A 24,526-nucleotide genomic window follows, 5' to 3' on the forward strand; every position below is an offset into this window, starting at 1 on the left:
GCGTGTGTCAGTACCCGATCCGTGCCGCCTGTCCAATCTGTTTTGCGCATGCGGTAATTGCGTAGTAGAAAACGTCATCATTTCACTGTGCGATTGGTACCACGCATGCGTTGAAACACTTTACGGCCAAGCATAACAACTGGCAGCGTATTTTTGTAGGCTACACTTTTGTGTAGTTAATAAAGACTCTTTTTAAACATATTTAAATGAAGACTTTTTTTAAAGACATATTTAAATGAAGGCAATTATCCGAAACCGCATCCCAGCTAACATACAGCGGCTAATGGTTCATAATCGTTAAATCACTCTAACCAAAATGTCTTTCAACAGAATAATAAACAATATACAATAGCAACTGCAAATGTTTTATTTTCAGTGAACAGAATAAATATACAAATCCATTTACATTTATCAGATGCATTTAACCAACGTGACTTTCAGTTTACACTTTTTTTCTGTACCCATGCAAAAGTTATCTATAATTTTTTTTACCATAATTTGCAGTAAAACCACAGTAAAAATAAAATCAACCATGGTTTATTAATAAATAAAAAATAATCATGCTCTTACAACAGCATATAGAAGTGCATTTTAGTAACCACAAACTTTACCATGATTTAAAATAATATGGTTACCACAGTTTAACTCCAGCATTACTATAATGTTACTGTAGTAGAACCATGGTTACAAAACCTTGGTTTGAAATAAGATATGCAGTTTTACCATAATAAAACCAATGCATGTTTCAAGGTTACAAAAAATCCCTTAATCAGTCTGAGGTAACAGTGACCCACTGAGGAGAATGTTCTGGAAACAAAACAATATTAATTTCACAATAGCTCTAAGTTAATACAAGTCATGTGTTTAAAGTCCTGTTCAGTTAAAAGACAATTATTATTATAGGGTAAGTTGGCAGAATTTCAACCCACTTTGTGTTGTTACAATGTCTGTAATTTGAAAATGAACCATTTGGATGATGCAAAACATCATTTTGGCAAAGAATTGTGGATAAAAAAATGGAAATAAATCAGCACAATTAACTCAAGAATAAAGAGGAAACATTTTCTGTTCAAATGTTAGCATCTATTGTATTTGTAACAATATAAAGTGGGTTAAAAATCGGCAAACTTGCGCTTTGGGGCAATAATTACAATATTATATTTGGCAATTTTGTATGTCCATCTATTGTTGCCATCGTCTTAAGCCTCTGTGAGTGTTGGCATCATCTGAAGTCTTCACAAATGAAGCTGGATCCAAAAAGGAGCTTCCGTAACCTCTAGTAATTTTAGGATGTGTATCCTGATGGGGAAAAAAACAGGAAAGGAAAATTAGAAGGATGAGGATTACTGTGGTTCATATTATTTCAAGCAAAAGCTTATGTGCACTTCTTATTTCATCACTGGAGAACAAGGTCATAAGATGTGTATGTGAATGCTTGGCTTAGAAGAGGTGTTTTTCTTAATTAAGACTGTAGAGTTTAGGAGTAAACTCTTAACTGTTTTTGTTAAAAAATAGTTTAACTGTTTTTGTTAAAGTGCAACTATGGTCTGATTCACTTTTTTGCATTTCCTTTGGTGTGTACGTGTGTATTAGTAAATGTTAACGATATGCTAAAGGTATAAACCCCAAAGTAAACGATGACACAAGTTATTGCCTCCAATGTTAATATCTTTTATTGGACTACAAACACACGGATTGTAGGCAACAGTTTACTTCCTGGGATTGGTGATGTAAACAAGACCGACATTATCATAATTCTTCCCACTTTGGCCTGTAAGTTAACTCCTGTTAGCATTGCGAGCAATTTTTTTTAAACATGGTAAGGAGCGTCACAATGTACAGATTAGCTGGTCAATTAGGGACACAGAGCTTTTTAAATCAATGAGTTCTGTACAAAATCAATGCGTTTGAGGAAGGATTGAAATCTAAACCTACAAAAATGTACGGTATGTTGAAAATATATTTTTTTTACTAGAAACCACGCAAACACATTGTATTATACCAAATACACAAGATAACATTGTTTTTTAGCAATGAAATGGTTGCATTTTAAATAAATAAACCACAAACTTAAACCTTTGAACAGCAATGTATTAGTTTGAGGTTCTACTTACTAGTCATAGGATTCATAGCACCTTAGAGAAGTTTTCTGACAGGTCTGCTTCAACTATGCTGCATAGCCATCAGCATGGACAAACCTACAAACATAACATTTAATTTGTCACAAAGCAAACAATAGTATGCAGTGCGAGATTCATTAAATGGAAACAACCAAGAGCAGATGTAAAACACTGAAAAGAAAATAATAGTATACAAAAGATGATTGTCTGAAAAATAGATGATTTATTAATTTATTGATTCATTGGTCTGTCTGTCTGTCCAATGTTATCTCAACTAACTTACCATCTACAACGAAGTGGTTGGCCACCCGCATGACTCTCTTCCAGTCAACCGCGACATCGACATCCCACTTAGTAGGTACTGCCGAAGGGCAGCATGAAATAACTACTGGTCCATGTTGGTCCTTTATACGAATGACTTAAAAAAAAAAAGAAGATATCTTGACTCACCATATGCTGCTACAATGTTAACACATAGATACAATGATGAAAGACTAAATCAAATTAAATCAACTTTATTTATATTGCACATTTTTAATGTGACATGCACAAACAATGAAAGGGACTAAAACAAAGATGACATGACGAAACAATAAACATAAATAAGATAAACAGATAGAGATTAAAATACACCCCTACTGGAAAATCCAGCTAAAACCAGCCTAAGCTTTAAGGTGGCTGGTTTAAGCTGGTCCTCCCTGCCTGGCAAAGCTGGTGGATCAGCTGTCTTCCAGCCTGACCAGCCCAAACCAGCAAAAAAACAGCTACCAGCTTATGCTGGTTTTAGCTGGATATCCAGTAGGGAAACCAAACACTTGAAATTATGAAATGTAGTGGAGTAAAAATTATGATAATATACTTTAGAATGTATGTTTTCCAAAGTAAAACACCTATTAAAAAGGAATACTTAAACATTTAGTTTTATGTAGAAAGTAAAATACTTAAGTAGTGTCCACCTCTGGTATCAACAAGGATTGTGGTTTACATGTCACACGAATCTAGTCAGGGCCAATACACCATCAAATAAATGTAAGTTTAAACACTCAAAGTTTTCAGGTAACCGGACACACTGCATTTCATTGTAGGCCTAACCAGCCAGCTAGTCTAGCTAACTACTACATGATGATATGAAATACTGTATATTATGTCTTAGTGACCTTGTTGTTTATGCATAAAGACGCCTGTATATCTGCATTAAAAACTTTTGAACGAACATTTCCGTCACTTACCTTAGCCTCCATATGTTCGCCGGTGTTCTTATATGACGCATTTCTTCACTATTTTTAAACTCCGGTTGTCGCGCATGGGTAGAACAGATCAGGTAGGGTCGTAAACTGTCGTAAAACAAGTTGAGCTTCTGCGCATGCGTACAATTATGCGCATGCGCAAAACAGATTGGACAGGCGGCACGGATCGGGTACTGACAGTGTTCTTATATGACGCATTTCTTCACTATTTTTAAACTCCGGTTGTCGCGCATGGGTAGAACAGATCAGGTAGGGTCGTAAACTGTCGTAAAACAAGTTGAGCTTCTGCGCATGCGTACAATTATGCGCATGCGCAAAACAGATTGGACAGGCGGCACGGATCGGGTACTGACACTCCCTACTCCCTGAGCACGGTATCAGTTGAAGTGGACTTCACAGACAATAACCGCTCATTTGGAACGGCCTGCAAACGTCATCAAAGAAAGTCAACAACGGGGTCGCGCAGATTGATATAACATAAATGTATATAGGACTACATTCATATTTTAATTTTTATTTACTATCACATTTAAAATATGTACACTATACAATAAAAAAAAACATTGAGTACTACATAATGAAAAACGTATGTTTATAATACACTTTAATTGACTTTTGCTGCTATTACTTGACTATTAACAGAATTGAATCCCTGCTGTAACTGTCATGCAAATATGAAAGTAAACTTTTATTTGGTTAACTATGTGTATATATGTGTTTTTAAACGATTGTCATATAACTGCATAGCGGTCTGACCGTTTTAACTGGTGATCACATGATGCGCGCAATGACAGTTGGGTGATTATCGCTCTCCACTTCCTGTGAAGTGATGTATCGATGTTCCCTGATTCCCTATGCCGTGCGCAGTGCCCTACGAACTGAACATGTACGCTCCCTTCGGATTGGAATCTCACTTAAGATGGCGGAATACCCTGTGAAGTCCACTTCACAGTCCACTTACGGTCGAATGGAACGCACCTGTGAAGTCGGACGCGCTGTGCTTCCCGTTGTTTGCAGCATTTACGTCAGGCATGCCTGATCACGTGCCGTTTGCTTGCTTTATCGCAATAAACATGATTTGTAAGATGTAAACTACATAAAAAGTGAATTATACTGTTTTGGATGTCCGTGTATGAGCATGAGTGGAACTGAAGAGGCTTACAGCATCTGTTTTTACAGGAATATAGTTTAGCATATATTATTTAAATACCAATGTAGTGGGGTCTACGTTTTTTCATTTCTATTTCCATTTTATTTTGATGAAGATGACACAATATAACAACACAATATAACATCGCGACTACATGAAAAGAGCTTTAACTGTTATAAAAATACAGATTTGTGAGCATTTGTGGAACTGAGGGCGTGAAAATAAGCATGAAATACACGTGATTGTTGTCATGTGGTGAATCCGACCAATGGTGAAACAGCTGTGTCGTCATTACAGCCCTTGCAGTTCCTCTTCGCGAACTGCGCTGGCTAACTCAGGCGGCTGATCTCGAATCGCTCTCGCGGTACTTAAAAACCATATGACACAGTCACGTGCCTGCAGCGCCAGGTGAAGTCGGACAAAAGTACTAACCAAAATGCACTGCTTCAAGGCAGCCGCCGATCGGTCTGCGCAGCGCCGCATGAAGTCGAACACACCTAATGTTCACTTATTTTTCTGTCACGTGGCTGCTTAAGCGCGTTGTAATCACTCACAGCTGTTACTAGGTGTGGCTAGGCTGCGTCCGAAACCGCATACTGTATAGTAGGTACTGAATTAGATGAAGTACCTACTTACTTGGCATTAAAACAGTAGGTACTGTATAGTATGAATCCTGGTAGTATGAATGAGATTCGGACGTACTACATCCGCCATGTTGCTACATCACGTGATATACGTCGTCATCACGTCATGTCATTTCAGCGCGAAAACAGCCGCGTGCCTCTTCTTCTTCGTTGGATAACTCCTCGTCCGGGGCATCATGGGATAGTGAAGCGTCCATCGTATGCACACTGCAAAATCTAACCGGAAGTAGTAGGTCATCCGGGTACTTTTCGCATACTGTTTTTCGAATACTATAGCCGTTTCTCAATGTCAAGGAAGGATCCTCGGAAGCCAGAATTTCGAGGATGCTACGTCATCGACGTCCGTCGAAGGACTGTTCCAATGTCGAGGATCCTCGAAATTTCAGCCAAGGACTGAGTCCTTCGTTCGAGAAATATCCCATATACAGGAAAGGATGCGTATTTGTATCCTTCGCGCTCTTCACGCGCTGAAATCACCCATAATCCTATGCGCGCAGCACTGAAAGCACACCTTTCAATCACGCAATGACGCAATGACTTGCACTTGCTAGCCTGTTCCATTTAACATGTTCTCCGAATGCTTAAAAGGAGCCTCGCCTAGCCTCTAAAGGAAGTGACTTGAAAGGACTAGTCCTGCCAAGGAAGTATCCTTGACATTGGGAAACGGCTACTGTATTCGGACATACTACTCGCCTCGCCTACTGCTTTTCGCCTACTATATAGTATGTAGTAGGCGGTTTCGGACCATAGACAGTAAAAGAAATGGACACAGCGACCCCGTTGGATTCAACGGAGACAAGTGAAGCCAATTAGAAGCTCACACTTCCGGGGGGTCGAGCGTACTGCGCAGACTCAAACTGAGCTTGGTCACGTGAGCAACCTGTCTGACAATTGTAAGTCTTCTAATAGCTGTGCCAAGAGAAATCTGAATCACCCACCGAATCTTGCAGAAACGGTGAGCGTGAACAGGAGTACATTTTGTATTAAGTATATTTAGTATTCTGATTAATTACTTTGTCATTTTGCATAGTATTTATTTATTTTAAAGTTTAACGCCAGTACGCCATATTCTATATGCGCTTCTCCTCCTGTCCATACGGTAATTTCTCAACTGTGCAACAGAGAGTCGCGTGGTTATGACGCAATCGTTAGCATAGTTTGACTAAAACTGCTTTTACTGGGCCATAACGTAAGATACAAGGTAATGGAGCCTTTTATACATTTTCGTGTTTCTTTAGAAATAATTGATGCACAAATTGAGTCTTTAAACGCCTCAGATGTAAAGTTATTCACTGTCAAAGTGACGCCAAAATGAATGGGAGTCAATGGAATGCTAAGAGCAGGTGGGGGTCCGCTAGCTAATGGCGGTGCCTAGGGCGGCTTCAAGAAACTATGAAACTCTGCCCCCCTGTTTCGGACGCAGCATAGGTGTGTTCGACTTCATGCGGCGCTGCGCAGACCGATCGGTGGCTGACTTGAAGCAGTGCATTCCGGTTAGTAATTTTGTCCGACTTAAACTGGCGCTGCAGGCATATGACTGCGTCATATGGTTTTTAAGTACCGCGAGAGCGATTCGAGATCAGCCGCCTGAGTTAGCCAGTGCAGTTCCCGAAGAGGAGCTGCACGGGCTGTAATGACGACACAGCTGTTTCAAGATTGGTCGGATTCACCACATGACAACAATCACGTGTGTTTTGTGTGTATTTTCACGCCCTCAGTTCCACAAATGCTCACAAATATGTATTTTTTAAACAGTTAAAGCTCTTTTCATGTAGTCGCGATGTTATATTGTGTCATCTTCATCAAAATAAAATGGATAAAAAACGTAGACCCAACTACATTGGTATTTAAATAATTTATGCTTATGTTGAACTTTATTCTTGTAAAAACAGATGCTGTAAGCCTCTTCAGTTCCACTCATGCTCATACACGGACATTCAAAACAGTATAATTCACTTTTTATGTAGTTTACATCTTACAAATCATGTTTAATGCAATTAAGCAAGCAAACGGGCACGTGATCAGCCATGCCTGATGCAAATGCAGCAAGCTACGGGAACCACAGCGCGTCCGACTTCACGTCTCCGTTTTCAGCTCCTCCCCGCCTGCACGCGGCTAATCTCGCCGATCGGTTACATCCAGCCACAGCCGATGTCGAACACACCTAATGTAGTAGGGGAAACAGCACGTGAACAGAGTAGTACGTCCGAATCCTCAGTATCCATAAAATCAGTAGGCGACAAATCCCCGGATGCCCTACTGATTCCGCCCCTATTCTGAAGCGTGCATCGGATGGACACTTCTATCCCATGATGCCACGGGAAAGCAAAGCAATCGACCGGAGACTAACCAATAGGGTGATTTCGATACGTTAGGACTGTTCCTCAGCACCCTGACTTCACGCACAGACCCAGGATATACCACAAAGTTATCAGCTGATTCATGAAAATAAAGCTGTAGAATTGTCACAGCTATGTTGAGCTGACAGTAAATATGTGATGGTTTGTTAGAAAAATACATTTGAATAAAGTTTTGTTTCATATGGGATTCACTTCAATACGTTTTTATTTATTGTGATGGTTTTATTCATTCATTTTTTTATTCATGTTTCCTGTCGTTTTAAGTAAATACAAGAGATTGCTTCACTAATATATATATATATATATATATATATATATATATATATATATATATATATATATATATATATATATATATATATATATATATATAATCACATTGCTTGCAATGTTTGTATTCAAGCACAGCTGTCATCTGACAATAGATATAAAATTACAATCTGCTTGTTTTACTTATTTTGTCCCCTACAAAATAATGTGTAATATATCTGTAACACTGTCCGTGTGTCTCAATCAGCTCCCTTGTTCAGTAGTCAGGCCACTGATCAGGGAGTCGGCCATTTTAAGGGCTGTCTCAATTGCAAAATCCGTTCAGTGCACTGGAACGTTCGTTCCCTAAAAATTCCCACAATGCAACGCAAAAACCAGTGAGCATCGATGATCCCTAGCCGTTTCTCAATGTCAAGGATACTTCCTTGGCAGGACTAGTCCTTACAAGTCACTTCCTTTAGAGGCTAGGCGAGGCTCCTTTTAAGCATTCGGAGAACACGTTAAATGGAACAGGCTAACAAGTGCACGTCATTACGTCATTGCGTGATTGAAAGGTGTGCTTTCGGTGCTGCGCGCATGGGATTGTGGGTGATTTCAGCGCGTGAAGAGCGCGAAGGATACAAATTTGCATCCTTTCCTGTATATGGGATATTTCTCGAACGAAGGACTCAGTCCTTTGCTGAAATTTCAAGGATCCTCGACATTGGAACAGTCCTTCGACGGACGTCGATGACGTAGCATCCTCGAAATTCTAGCTTCCGAGGATCCTTTCTTGACACCTAGGCCCTGTCCCAGATGGCGCACTTCATGTGGACTTTCGGTCTCGTGGCCTTAAATTGCGCGTGCTCGCTTAGTCCACGAGTCCGTAGGGTGTCCCATCTGTCATTTTTACGCTTTGAAGTGTGCTCATCAGCGCCTCCTTTGCCCCCTTGATGCGGTCTTAAGCGAAGCCCGCACTGCATCAGGCTTTGCGCACTTTACCAACCCAGAAGTCCTTGCGAAAGAGCATTCAGACCAATCAGACGACGGAAGGGAGGAGCTCACACTGACGGGCAACTTCTCTACCTATTTCCGGTGTGACGCTCGAGTCTGTCCCAAAATACGACTCCGTTGCACCCACGTGGACTCGCATTAAGGGTCCCTAAAGTCTGGACTACGTGATGTCATCAAAGTGTGGACTCTGAGGAGGACCACAAGTCCGGAGTGTGCCATTTGGGACAGGACCTGAGAAACGGCTCCTATGTTCCCTAACCGGAAATCACGTGACCTTTTCTGAAGCTCGCCAACTCAATAAACTTTATGAAACTTTTATAAAGACAAATGTTTGTTTTAGTTGTAAATATAAACACACATTGCTACACAGTAAGGGACCACAATATACTCAATATTTAAAAGAATAATATTTATTTAAAATTGTAAATATATTTATTACATTTAAAATGTAATTATATGCCTCCAATTTTATGCACAGATATGTAAGAGAATAATGACAGCATTTTTCACAATGTACTGTTTTTAAAATTAAGTCAGAAAGATGTTGGTTTTGCCGGTTGTTGATGAGTAACAGCTGTGAGTGATTACAACGCGCTTAAGCAGCCGTGACAGAAAAATAAGTGAACATCGTCCCAATGTGAAGTAAGCTAGGGTCCTTACCAGTGCCCGAACCTGTGTACACGATATAGTGATTCACGACCTCGGGAGCTAGGGAACGAATTGAGACACACAGTGTTACAGATCAAGTTACTGATGCAATCAGGTGTTAGTGCACCTGTCCCTCATACACACACGCATACGTTTTCATGTCTGTTATTAGGCTTGTTTGAGATGCAGCTTGCCTTGCCTGAAATTCAGACGAGAGCAGACGGCTGCAGTAAGGGGAGGAGTGAAAAAAGAGCTTTAAGTCAGACACTTCACCAAACTCGCAGTCCAGTCGACTACAAACGTCAGCATAGGCAGAGATCACGTTCGCGTATTTTATCGCGGATTAAATAGATGCAACTTAAATACCAATAAATTCATTTACATAAAGATGTTTATAAGGAGAATCAACGAAGCTGAACTGTTCGTTACTGGAAAGGTTACTTAGTAAATGTTGGGATGAATAAATCTAGTGGTAATACAAATTCGTTTCTGTTGTGTGAAATATGAACAGCTCACAGTACAAATAAATCAACACCAATACAGAAGTTTACAGGAATTCATAGAAAATATAAATGTCATAGTAAAGAACAATTGAATTAATATAAAAACTACTACAGGAATTAGAGTTTTTAGAATTAACAAGTCATCAGCTGACATAACCTGGCCAATGAGCATTAAGCTGTGTCGTCAGCAAGTCTTTTCCCATCGTGCTTTTCTTCAATGCAGTCGGTGGAGAGCAACTGCGCTCGGCTGTAGAATCCGACGAGCCCGCCTCTCCATCGCGAGAGTTATTTTGCACACTTCAGCGTGACATCAGAGCAAGTCGGACGTAAGTCGGACACTTTTCTAACCGACATGCATCTTGCGCGGATCACCGGTGATCGATTCTGCGCAGAATTTGCTCATCTCAAACAAGCCTATTAGGTGTGTTCGAGTTTATGCACCGCTGTAAGAACCAACAGCTGGATGACATCAAAGTACCGTGAGAGCGATTCCAGAAATCACACGGAGAACTCTGATTTCGAGTTGCTCTCGCGGTATTGTGATGTCAACCTCCTGTCGGTTCTTGTGCTTCCGCATGAACTCGAACAAGTCAACTACGTCATATGTCACATGATAACGTCAACATGGCGAATGCTGTACATACTTAACGCGAACGTACATACTGCCTTAGCGCACGTTAAGTAGGTACCCAATGAAATTCAGTACCTACACAGTAAGTATGCGATTTCGGATTCAGCCGAGGCCTCGTTTGTCATCGTCACGTGATTTTCACGGAAACGATACAAGCCTCGAATCTATGGGCTTCATCTGGAACGCCCCTTTTTGCTTGACACAAGCTCCGGAGCCTCGCTTCAAGGCTGCGTTCAGCCCCGACAAAACGTTGCACAACGTTGCACAATGTTTATTAAACAGAAACGGCAATGTGTTGAACGCCCTGTTGTGATGACGCAAGAGTTGCAACTACGGTAGCTGAGAGGCCATTCTTTGTGTTCTTTTTAAAATGTTTCTGAAGCCTGATGAAATCGTTATAAATGTGTGTTTAATACTGTAAAAGACCCTCAATGTTACAGTCACTGACCTGGGCGTCCAGAATGAAAGACAACATTCCAACTTGAACCCATTGAGCGAGCTGTCTCTTTACAACCGCGTGGTTTTATACATCTTGCCGCTGATTGGGCTGACATTTCTGACACACCCACCAAACAAGAGAAAACGCTTCTAAAACCTGGGCTGCGTTCAGCCCCGACTAAACGTTGCACAACGTTTATTATAAAACGGGCAGGTCTGGTTCTTCATTCTGATTGGTTGAAACGCGTTCTAAGCCGTGATAAAATACACCGGTAACCTCACGGTTCAGAACACATTACATAAGTATCACTGCGCCACTGTTGCTGCGTACTGATTTATGAGAATAAACACAACAGTCTTTAATCATATTTTTAATTTGTCTACAATTGCACAATTAATGGCGATATCCAAATAAATGTCAATAAATACTGTTGAGTCATCTCTTCAATAAAGAGAAAACGTTGTCTGAGGAGTTTATAACTGAAGTTCATACGCCCGCTATTATCCACTGGGTGGCGATCTTTCCCAACTTAAACACTGACGCATTCACTGAAAACACCGTGTACTGTTCATGTCTGAATCTGATGATTTCTAACTAAAGTTCTTCACAAAAATGGAATTATCTCCGCTTTTAGCTGAAAATTTGAGAGGTGATAACTGATAAGAGAACAAATTAAGGTAGGATGAAACTTTTTGTTGTTGTTGTTGTTTGAAAGCGGATGGTCTGTTCTTTCATTTTATATTTATGTTTATTTAAAGAAGATAATTTTTCTGTAAGGCATTAAACTAAAACCGGGTGGCAATTTAAAAAAAAAACGCTGACGGGGAAAGAGTTCAGCATGCTTACAAGCATATTTGATCATCACTTCAACAGCACAATATAAATGTTAATGTATAAATTAGATGAATGGTGATTTATAAAATAAACACCACCGTCTTTAATCATATTTTCATTGTATCTTTGCTGCGTCTGTGTTGTTTGTGAACTGCGCTCTGTTTCAGTCACACTTGATTCTGAGGAACTACTTTGTTTGGCGGAAGAGTAATATTTATACTAATATAATTACAACTTATTTGTGTTTTATTTTATAAAATCCCGCTAACTTTATGCATATGAAGTAACCGTTTTATAAACGCAATAAACCCCTCGAAGCGTTGGGTTACCAGTGCATTTGGGTTACCAGTCAAATGTATGAAATATTTAATAAATTGTATTGAGGTTAATAATATCGTGTATTTTATAATACAATTTATTAAATATTTCATACATTTGACAGTTTTCTATTAGGGTATTTCTTTTAAATATAGCCTGTCTTTTTCTTTTTTTTTCCTTTACTCGTTGTTTTAAAAATGTAATGTTTGCATACATAATTAAATAAATATTATACATATAATATGATTCATACTGTAAAAATAATTGACTTACCATTAAGAACAATACAGATACATTACAGAAATGCACACATATACATCTCAGTAGCCTAAAACATTTTTAAGAGCTGTCCAAATGGAAAACAACTTGAGCTGACTTAAAATACATCAGGGCCCTTTGTTTTGCCTCAAAATGCACACAGGTAATGTTTTTAGTAAGGCATGTTTGTTAAAACTGGTTATATTTCCTAACTAAACTAAGGCCTAGTCCTGGATTAAGCTAATCCCTGTCCGGGAAACCGCCCCTATAAATTCATGTTTTAAAACAGGAAAAAACACTAATATGCATACATATGTTATATTGTGTTGTGTAATAAAATAAAAATGAAAGTAACAAACTCTATTGGTATTTTAATAATATAGGCTTGTTTCCCGTTATTTTCGTATGAGCAGCAATTAAAATATTTGATATAAAATGTTTCTGGTTGCAACTTTTTATTAAAAGGTTTGTTTTATCAAATTCAGCATCTAATTCACTTCATTCGCGATTAAAAACAAGGAAACACGGCGCACACGTCACTACGGCAAGCAGCAGGTGTCCGGCTTGACGGCTCCGTCTTCAGTTCCTCCCTCAACTGCAAGCGGCAAACCTCGCCGATCGGTCTGCGCAGCGCCGGATGATCTCGAACACACCTATTCTTTAACTAGGAAGTTCGGCACGCTGAGTTACACCATCAGGCTTTTTAGTAGATAAACATGAGTGAAACGAAACAAGAAGTTCGTTCCGTTAATCAAAAGGTTGCTACAGCAGAGGAAATTGACTGGGCAGTAGCTAAAGCCCACTACGAAAACTTGAAATCAAAGAAACCGAGACCTGTAAGTATCATTTTTTTAAGAAGGTGAAATATTTATGTAGTAGTTGCTATAGCGCCAGCTGACTTGGACATGTCAATAATCGCTGTTATTTGGGCAGCCCAAACCAAAATATGCAGTTACAATCGCAGTTTCGTCACGGACCTTGTTTGATATGACTGGAGAGAGGAAGATATTTGAGGAACAGGGGCTGGAAAAATATGTAGAATATCAGCAAGATCATGAAAATGAGCCCCTGAAACCTGGTCCTGCTTTTCCTTTCGTTAAGGTGAGGATAACTCTCATTAACTTATTGTAAGAAATTAAAATGAAATGTGTGACCTGTTTAACTTGTTTATAAAAGATGCTGTCACACCCATTATTCTTATTCTTTGTAAAGTTTTGAATACAATTTAAGAGTCTTTTCTGGTAGGTTGCTTAACTGCCTGGTTTGACAGCAGCATGCTTAACTACACCGTGTGCACAATTATTAGGCAAGTTGTATTTTTGAGGATTACTTTTGTTATTGTACAACTACACCGGTGCGTGTAAGTTAACTTGTAAGTTAAGTCTTTAAGGGCTTTACTGGCCAGCCAAGCAGTGGAGTACTTTGATGCATGTGATGGAGCGTTGTCTTGCATAAAAGTCTTGAAAGATGCAAATTTGTTCCTGTACCACTGCTTGAAGAAAGTATCTTCTAAAAATTGTAACTTAGATCTGAGAGTTGTTTTTTATTTCCAGTTTTAACCCAAAAAGGTCCAACTAGCTCATCTTTAATAATGCCTGTCTGTGCCTTCCTGTGCCTGCCTGTCTGTAGTGTAGAACAGGAGTTTTCAAACCTGTCCTGGAGGACCACTGGTGCTGCACAATTTGCATGTCTCCCTCATTAGACACACCTGGTTTAAATCTTCAGCTTATAGACGGTTTCATCGGACACAGGTGATACACGTCTGGATCTGAACCTTACTTCCGGTTTTGTTTTTTTAATGGTCTGACTAGTTGCTAATGCAAATGTTTTGTCGAAAATAACAAATGTTTTGGTTTCCTAGGTAATGTGTTGTTTTTTTGCTTGTTATATAAATAAACTACGTTTAAAGAACTTTGTTGTTATTTATTCTTAGCGGAGTTTACCGGAAGTTATGTGCGGACCGCGACAGCCGCTTGTTTATGTTGTTACTGCTGAAACGGTCTATTAGTAGACACTGCAAGACCTGAACTGGGTGTGTAAGGTAACTGTATGAGTTGTGTCACAAAAGGGAGGCATGCGGGATGTGCAGTGCTGGTGGTCCTCCAGGACAGGTTTGAAACCCCTGGTTTAAAAGAGACACTCTCTTCAAGCAGTGGTACAGGAAAAAGTTTGAATCTTTCAAGAAGACTGATTATTTTGCAAGACAACGCTCCATCACATATATCAAAGTACTCCACTGCATGGCTGGCCAGTAAAGGCCTTAAAGATGAAAAACTAATGACATGGCCCCCTTCTTCACCTGACTTAAACTAGGGGTGTCAACAATAATCGATTCGGCAATGCATCGCAATGCGGGCATGCACGATTCAGCATCGATGCAGCAAAGTGCCATAATTGGTTATGTCACTGTTTATTATTTTGGCCTCGAGTGGACAATAAAGTTGTGAAGTTTCAATTACTTCCGGGGGCAAAACAACAACAATCAAGATGGCTGAGGCGGAGGAGAGATGACTGTGATAGACGGGTAAATAAAAACGCACCCTTTTCAAAGTGGACATATGGGCACATTTCGGATTCTCTAAGTTAATGGAAAAACTAGAAAAGACTTAAGCTGTTTGTAAATTCTCATCTCAGGTATATAATTGTCATTGTCTTAAAGCTGCTAAGCTTCCGTTTTTGTTGAGAATAGTTGCACTTGACTGATAAAAAACTTGCCTTGTTGTGTACAGTAGAATTCTGATGCATCGCAATGCATCGTAGAATCGAATTGAATCGTTACCTGGTGAATCGTAATTGAATCGAATTGTGAGGGCAGTGCCAATGCACACCCCTAACTTAAACCCTATTTTGGGCCCTTCTTAAGCAGGACATTTACAGTGAAGGTAAACAGTACACCTCTCTGAACAGTGTCTGGGAGTCTGTGGTTGCGGCTGCACAAAATGTGGACTCTGACCAGACCAAGAAACCGACCGAATCCGCGAATGGAAGGCTTGTGACTGTTATCGAAAAAAAGGGTGGCTACTGAGGTTATTGAGATTTTTTTTTTTCAGAAGTGTTGATTTGTCAATTTAGAGTTTGTTTATTATTCTCACTTTAACAGGTGAAAAAAACCAAGTGAGATTGGAAAATCTTTGTTTTTCATGTAGTTGCCTAATAATGTTCTCTTAAGAAAGCCAAAACTTCACTTTTACTACTTAAATGTTCAGGTTTGAGGGTTTGTTAACATTTTGAATTGGCCAAGAACACTGTAGTTGTACAGTAACAAAAGTAATCCTCAAAAATACAACTTGCCTAATAATTGTGCACACGGTGTACAAATAGTATTCCTTTGCTTAAATCATCTAATATTAAAGGGATATTTCACCCAAAAAAGAAAATTCTCACTGTCGTGTTGTTGTTACAAACCTGTATAAATGTCTTTGTTCTGATACACAACAAAGGAAGATATTTTGAGAAATGTTAGTTAGCAAACTGATCAGAAGCCCCATTGACTTCCATAGTATTCTTTTTCCTACTATGGAAGTGAATGGGACTCATGATTGGTTTGCTTACAAACATTACTCAAAATATATTCTTTCGTGTTTATCAGAACAAAGACATTTATACAGGTTTGTAACAACATGAGAGTGAGCAAATGATGACAGAATTTTCAACTCTGGGTGAACTGTCCCTTTAATCTGTCAGAGGGGAACTGACCCAGCTTGGTTTTCTCCAAGTTTTCTTCTTCACTTCATAACCGCAGGGTTTGTATTTTTTGCCACTGTCACCTTTGGATTGCTGACAATTTATTTACAATTGTGTGTAGACACCACTTTTGTATTTTGTAACGCAATTGTTCTGTTCTGCTTTCATTTTCAAATATTTATAATTTCTAGATTTTTTTTCTTCAGTTTTTCCTTCTGTCTCTAGTGTTTAATGCAAAATGGGTAACACTTTACAATATAGCTGTATTTGTTAACAATTAGTTTGATGCATTAGCTAACATGAACTATCAGTGAATAATACTTCTACAGTATTTATTAATTTTAGTTCATGTTTGTTTCAGCATTTATTCATATTTTTTTTAAATCAAACATTGAAACTGTTAACATTAATTAATGCACAATAAACTGTCCCAGCCAACACTGCAGGGTGGGGCCCTATATATGGGTTTGTCCTTGGGTTCCACTTTGGCCCCACCTGGATCAGCCCACCTGAATTGGATATAGAATCTGTGTGGGGCTTATGTGGGGTCCAGATGGGCAAATGACGATTTTTACATAATTTAAAGAAGGACGTGCAACACTGAAATCCGTATTTCTCCTGTCTCGGGGGAACTGAGGGAATGATTCAAAAAACGACCATTCAAAAACATGACTGTCAGGGTTTCCCGCAGAACATTTGTTAGTTAAGGTGTTAGGGTTGGGTGAGTGGGCGTGGCAGAGGGCGTGGCAATCAAAGGGGAGTATGGGTCATGATGAAAATTAAAATATTTTTATTTAAAACACTCAAATAAAACTTAATTTTGAAGAAACTATGACAGAAAATGAACACATACTAGGTTATTAATGAATTAAATGTTTTTAACAGATACCTTTAATGGGAATAGCTGTGTGATGAAGTGAAACTAAAGGGTTAATAAACACAAACTAAAGCAGATGTTGTAGAACGTCATGCGATCGATGATAGATAGCGCAAAAAATTTAAAAACTGATTATTTCCCACTATTAATTACATTATCTTAAAGGAGTGTAATTGTAGCATGTATAGTCGAGCTTAAAATTATTTATACCCTTTGTAAATATGACCAAAGAAGGGGTTAATCGTTAATACTTTTGATCTTTAATTTAAAAAATCTACAAAAATCCAACCTTTCATTGGAGAATAATAATTTTAAAATGGGGGAAAATCTCATTATGAGAGAAATATTTTTCTCTAATACACTCTGCTCACAATTAATATACCCTTTTATTCAATACTTTTTGCAACCTCCTTTTCCCAAGAGAACAGCTCTGAGTCTTCACCTATAATGCCTGATGAGTTTGGAGAACACCTGACAAGAGATCAGAGACCATTCCTTCATGCAGAATCTCTCCAGATCCTTTAGATTCCAGCTACATGTTGGTGCTTCTTCTCTTCAGTTCATCCCACTCATTTTCTTTAGGGTTCAGGGATTGTCATGGCTAAAGCTTCATTTTGTGCTCAGAGACTAATTTTTGTGTTAGTTTTGATGTTTGTTTTGGATCATTGCCCTGAATTAAGAGATCAAACCATGGCCCATTATAAAATTTCTAACAGGGACAGTAAGGTTTTGATTTTTTTATCTGTTGGTATTTCATAGAATCCATGATGCCATGTATCTGATCAAGATGTCTAGGACCTCCAGCAGAAGAATAGTCCCACAACATTAAAGATACAGCAGTATGTTTCATTGTACACATGGGGTACATTTTACCCCTGTGTGCACCAAACTAATGTTGAGTGTTTGCTGCTAAAAACATTTTTGAAATACCAACAGATAAAAAATCAAAACCTTTCTGTCCCTGTTAGAAATCATATTATGGGCCATGGTTGGATCTTCCTTCAGGGCAATGATCCAAAACAAACATCAAAACTAACACAAAAATGAGTCTGCCATGACAATCCCAGTCCCCTGACCTGAACCCTAAAGAAAATGAGTGGGATGAACTGAAGAGAAGAAGCACTAACATGGAGCTGGAGAGATTCTGCATAAAGGAATGGTCTCTAAACTCTTGTCAGGTGTTCTCCAAACTCATCAGGCATTATTGGTGAAGACTCAGAGCTGTTCTCTTGGGAAAGGAGGTTGCAAAAATTATTAAATAAAAGGGTATGATTAATTGTGAGCAGTGTGTATTAGAGAAAAATATTTCTCTCATAATGAAATTTTCCCCCATTTTAAAATTATTATTCTCCAACGAAAGGTTGGATTTTTGTAGGTTTTTTAAATTAAAGAACAAAAAACGATGCAGATTTATTTTCACAGCCTTCTTTGGTCATATTTACAAAGGGTATGAATAATTTTGAGCTCAACTGTATATATATTCTCGCTCAAATGAGATGTCATTTTAGAGTTTAATTAATTAATGACCCAATGAAGTGCGCACTTTAGATTTGAATTCCGCCACTCTGCTGCTGTCTCCATCTGCTGTCTTGAGATGCGTGTTGATCAGACTGAATGTGATGGGGTACGCGTTAGATATGGATACTTTAGTATCTGCAGACATGACAGTAGCTGCACATTTGAGAGTGCAGTGCTGGCACCATGTCCTCTATCACCTGCCAGAAGTTGTCTCCCAACTCCAGCGTCCGCGCATCTGTAAGCTTGGTCTCTGAGCGGTCTGATAGATGTCAATTTTCAGAGCGTTGTCATGCACACAGGCTATTACACGCTGGTGAGTCCCCATGACTCCATAGCCTGATTAAGTTTGTCGGCTAAATTATCAGCTGTATGTCTCTCTGAGAGGCTCTCCGTAAGAAGGACTGCTGACTTTACATGCCAGTCATCTTCAATGTCGTGGCAAGTGATTGTAATGTAGCTTTATGTAATCAGTGCCGTCCAACAATCCGTCGTCAGAGCCACATTAGCCACGACTAACTGTTTTTAGCTCAGCCTTCTTGTTTTTGAACTGTTGCTTCCAAGTGGGTAGTTATGGTCGGTCGAGAAGGGATATTATATCCTGTCTCCATGAAGTGTATTATCTCCCTCACCATCAGGGGTGCTAACTGGCATCATATCTTTTTCGATCATGCCGCAAATCCTCTGAGTAATGCCCTCTGCTTTCCTGTGGTCACATACTCACCTTCCCACTACAGCAGCGACTGTAGGATGTGAAAGCGACAGACTTCCTCCCTGCAACATAGCTGCATGCAAGTTACGAAGGTGGTATCTTAGCACAGTGTTTCCCAATCCTTATTTAAAACACCCGATTCAACTCATCAGCTTGTTAGGGAGATAATCGATTAATAATTTACATCCCTAATTTCAAGCATGAAATTTTTTTGCCCACATAGGTCCTATGATGGTCACATATTATCATCCACATGGGCAAACCTATATGTGACCCACATAGTGAAACGTATATATGACCCACATATGAAGATTTTGGTTCCAAAAGGCAATAAATCCATTTTAACTAATTGCGGTAAAAATTTGTTTTCTATACCAAGAAAGTGACCACAGATCAAAACCACTATTTTCTGTTATAAACTTTCACACAGCATCTTTAGGTTATAAAAACATTAAAAAAATCCATAACTTGATTTTCAAAGATTTATTATAAAAACTAATTATTTTTCCACAAAATGAAATAAATTCGTGACAGTTTTTTTTCAAAATGCTTTAAATCTATTGAATCAATATATAAATGTGCATTCATCTTTGCCATGTTATATTCATTTAGTTGACTAATGGTATATACTGATTAAAAAATAAACATTAATGGCATTAACCAAAACACTTTGTCATATTAAGAACGCTGTCATTGCTGCGGTTATACTTGACGTCGTCGCTTAACATTTTTTACAGCGATCGGCTGTAAAATGTTTTGGTCCTGCTCGATTTTCATTGACTTTTAGTAAAATAATGTAAAGTTTTTCATAAGATCCCCTGGGCTCAATGTGTTAGCATGACAGAAGCTTGATGCTGTCGGGAGAACAAGCAACCGGCTACCGAGTGCCTCTCGCGTAAATTATTAGATGTTGATGGCTTACGTTTCTTTCACGTCACAGAAAACCACCACAGGTTTATCAATGCCATTAAAGTATTATTTTGTTTTTGTTTGTTTGTTGATCACGAAGTACAAAGTAGATGAGGAAAACTAAGACTTAGAAAACTAAGTACACAACGCGCCGCCATTGTTTGTTCACAATGTGTGGTATGGTGCACTGTGATTTGTTGAGCGGATTTATTGCATTCTGCAATCTGCAGAAAAGTAGGAGTGGCGTTTATTGCATTTTGGGAAAAAGGGGAAAAGATGACAATAACACAGCAGATATTGTATTTAGAATTTATTAAGAATTTACTTTTAAATACTGACCTGATAATACTGATTTTTTTTAATGGCGTTTATCGCAATTTAGAACCAAACTCTTCATATATTGCCCATGTAAAGCCCATGCCCACATGGAACCCATACTGCCTAGATAGGAGCCACGTGGGGCCCACATATCAATGTTGGCTGGGGTATTGACATTAATTAACATTAACAAAGAAATGCTGAAAAACTACATTGTTCATTATTTGTTAATGATATGCCTTTACTAATGTTTACTACTACTAGAACCTTATTTAAAGTGTTACCCAAAAATGTTTTTTCTGTTAAGCAGCTTTGCAACTATGTTCATTATGAAGAGCGCTATAGAAAAAAATAATTGAATTTGAAAAGTTATATGCATACAGGCGCTGATGACTGTAAATGAACGACTCAGGACTCTCTATCCAGACAGTGAAGAGCTGTTTGACATCGTTCTCATGACCAACAATCACGCCCAGGTTGGGGTGCGACTCATGAACAGTATAAATCACTATGGTATGCATAGCACTCCTCATTGCATTTTGCTCTTTCCCTATATAATACCTCTGTTATAAAGATTTTTTTATTGTGGAGATGAATTATATACATTCAAAACAACCCCTAAAATTGTATAATTATAGTTTAAGATTTATAGTTTATTTTATTGTTATTTAAAAAAAAATATAAGTCTATGTTAATACTTAGTATTATATCAGGGCTGCATTCCCCGAAACCTTCTTAGCTCTACGTCGTTCTTAAGTTGTACCTTAAGCTGTACCTTATCGATAATACGTGCTTCCCGAAATGTTCTTAGTTACGTATGCCTTCTGTAAATCATATGTTCAGAAGGTTGGTCTGGAGCACTCTTAGCTTTACCTTATCCCACTTGACTCCACTAGGGGCTAGAGGGATGCATTAGGACGGGATTCCTGCGGGACCCGCGGGAGCGGGTTCACCTTTGCTGCGGGTGGGAGTGGGCGGTCAGAATTTTTTTGCGGGAGACCCGCGTGTCCCGGTGGGATTTTGCATGTAATAGAAATGGGGTCAACGCATGAAGTTAAAAAGAAAATTAAGCTAAACATTATGTGGGACATACCGTGGCAACTTCGGGAAGCACATGCCCAATGCTGTTATACACTATGTGTCTCGCGCCTGGAAGAACTGGTGAGCACTAGTGACAAATCAGGTTGTTAACAGTTAAACTGTTTGTTTGTTTAATTAATCATTTGGTGCGTGTTTATCATGCAGTATACATTTGAAAACTGAGTTTTTGTTTTAACGATTAATGTTACAAAACACTGCACTCTTAAGAAAAATGGTTCTATATAGTACCAAATAAGGGTTCTTCAGCTTGTAACAATAGCAGCACTTTTTCTGGTACTATATAGAACCCTTTTTTAGATGGTTCTATATAAAACCTTGCCTTGAAAAAGTGCTAAATAGAACCTCAGTGGTGCTATAAAGAACCCTTTCATTTATCAGCAGTCAGGAGGATTATTTTATTTGTTTTTTCTTATTTATAGCACTTTATAAGGTTTAACAGTTTAAAAACAGAATTGCAAGACATCAGAACATACTTTAATTTTCACTTTTTCATTACATGAGGTGTCATACAATAATAAATATGTGCATTAAAATCACAATCAGAATAAATATATGAATTATTATGCAAATATAACAAATCACTACTCAAATAAGATATGGATGTTAAATAACAGCTTCAATATTAACCTTGTAAGCGTCATCCCACCCTATTGAGTTAAATCTACACTCTTGGAGCTCTCAAACAATATACAGTTTGTCATGATAAGATAAGAATTTATATGCAAACATTGAAGTAAATGTAGTCGTCCTGCTGGTGGGACAGTGACATTTAGCAGAAAATAATTTTTTTGAGCACACTCTCTTCATAAATGAATCAATTACTCTTCCTACATAATTTGTTTTATAAAACACTGTTGAAATGTCTATTCTGGAGGCTTAGACCTTTCCAACGATATATAGTTTGTAGTGATAGATTAAAATTTACATCAACAATATTAATGCAAACTTAGGTGTCCCGTATTCGGGACGGCGACGCTTAACAGTTTAAATAAATTAACAATAAAATTTGGCAATTAAAATCATTTTAAATAGACAACAATGACATGAAATCAATAAAATCATGACATGCAACATCAAAACATGCAAATGATAATAAATCCTGAATATTAACATATTATTGACATTACATTCAGATGTATACATTTTAGCACAAACAGATCGATGACATAGAATACAAATGAATGGGATGTTTATAATGCATTATTAACTGCAGAGGGGGAAAAAGTACTAAAATATTGTACTCAAGTAAAAGTAAAGTTACTTGAATAATATTTTACTTAAGTAAAAGTAAAGTTACTTGTCTAAAAATCTACTCAAGGAAAAGTAAAAAGTAAGTCATTTTAACTTTACTCAGAGTAAAAGTTACTTTTTTTACAGCGGGAAGAGGTGGAGGATTCTAGTATAGTTCAAAAACGACAAGGGAATATACATCTCAAACTAGTTGTTTTTAATTGTATCTTTACAATTAAAGTGCAATAACAAAAAGTTAATAAAATAAAAAGCTTTTTTAAAGTAAGAAACATTTATGGAATTGTTTAATGATTTTTACAGATGAGTTATGCACTTTTGAAGGTGGTCAGCAGCTAGTAAATACAATCACTATAGTAAGGTTGTAATTGATGTATTGCTGGTAACATACATTATTTTATTAAACTATATATAGTTTAAATGAGCATATAATGAGATGAGTGCCATGTCTATATACATTTGACACGTTTATTATCTACTTACTTCCCTGACCTGGGTACCTGAGGACATTTATTCTTCTCTCTCTCTCTCTCTCTCTCTCTCTCTCTCTCTCTCTCTCTCTCTCTGTCTCTGCAATGTCTAATGACCTGCGCATTCTCGAGGACGTTTTGAAGTTGTGTTTGACTTGACGCGAAGCTGCTAGACCTCGGAAGATAATGCGCATGGTATTAAAAACGCGTCGTGCAATTTCGTAATACTTTCATAAGATTTAAACTGAGGCGGGTCTGTATTAGCGCGCGCCTGTCTCGTCCGTCTCCATGGTTCTTTTTGCGCGTTCCCCCGAGCCCCGCCCATTTACATCCGTTGCACGTCTTAATCACCTTGCTTTTTAAAATATTTTTTTACTCAGTAACGGATATGATTTAAAATGTAGCAAAGTACAATACTTTAAATAAAACATACTTAAGTAAAAGTAAAAGTACAGATTTTAAAAACTACTCAAAGTAAAAATACACAAAAAAACTACTCAATTACAGTAACCTGAGTAAATGTAATTCGTTACTTTCCACCTCTGATTAACTGTAAAAATAAAAGTCAATAGGATTGTGTCAATCCTTGTAGAATCTCACCAAAAAAGTCCATATTATTTTCTTTACGGGATCATCCAATACTCCATCCAATGTTCTTTGTTTTGTTGCAATGAGGTTGAACACTTAGTCATGTGAAAGTAAGATAAGAAATGGTCTGCTATTGTCATGTTGATCTTGAGACGCAGGCTGTGATTAACACTAGGGCTGAAACGATTCATCGGGTTACTCGATTTACTCGATTCAAAAAATTCCTCGAGGCAAAAATTCTGCCTCGAAGCCTCGTTAAATTCCTATGACGCGCACTACACGTTCCGAGATCTGATTCACACGGACCGTTGTTCAATGTTCAGGAAGCACATCATAGCGCGTTATACATTTTGAATTAGTTGGCGCGATGGCGGAGCGAATATGTCCAAAAAAGGCAGAGAGAGAAAGTATAAATTTTGGGATCATTACATTATCATTACATTCAGCATCTGAAACGAAAACATCAACTGCTGTTTCACCAAGCGTCGATAAAACAAGGTAACGTAGCTTCCGCTGATTTTAATCCCATACTGTATTTGTAGCGATGTCCTTATGCGGTTTGACTAGATATGATGTTTAGCTTTGATGTTTTTAAGTAGTAAACGTATTCACGTTCAATTGCAGGAGAGTAACGTTATAGCTTAATAAAGAACCTCACACACGCGCATGCACTTTTACAGGTGTGTGTA

At 38.2% G+C, this 24,526-nt stretch overlaps 1 protein-coding gene across 2 annotated transcripts in view; it reads left to right on the forward strand.

Moving 5' to 3' along the window:
• Positions 1-12,890: 12,890 nt before the first annotated feature.
• nt5c1bb (5'-nucleotidase, cytosolic IB b) overlaps positions 12,891-24,526 on the forward strand; it is a 78,427-nt gene continuing 66,791 nt past the window's right edge. The window contains exons 1-3 of one of the 2 annotated variants that reach the window (XM_073855479.1): positions 12,891-13,251; positions 13,349-13,516; positions 20,814-20,943. In XM_073855479.1, coding sequence (XP_073711580.1) covers positions 13,132-13,251; positions 13,349-13,516; positions 20,814-20,943 — 418 coding nt within the window. In that variant the 5' untranslated portion in view covers positions 12,891-13,131. The remainder of the gene's footprint in view (positions 13,252-13,348; positions 13,517-20,813; positions 20,944-24,526) is intronic. The other variant, XM_073855478.1, reaches the window with a different exon arrangement.

The sequence above is a fragment of the Misgurnus anguillicaudatus genome, chromosome 18 (assembly GCF_027580225.2).
Source record: "Misgurnus anguillicaudatus chromosome 18, ASM2758022v2, whole genome shotgun sequence".
NCBI classification, from domain to species: domain Eukaryota; kingdom Metazoa; phylum Chordata; class Actinopteri; order Cypriniformes; family Cobitidae; genus Misgurnus; species Misgurnus anguillicaudatus.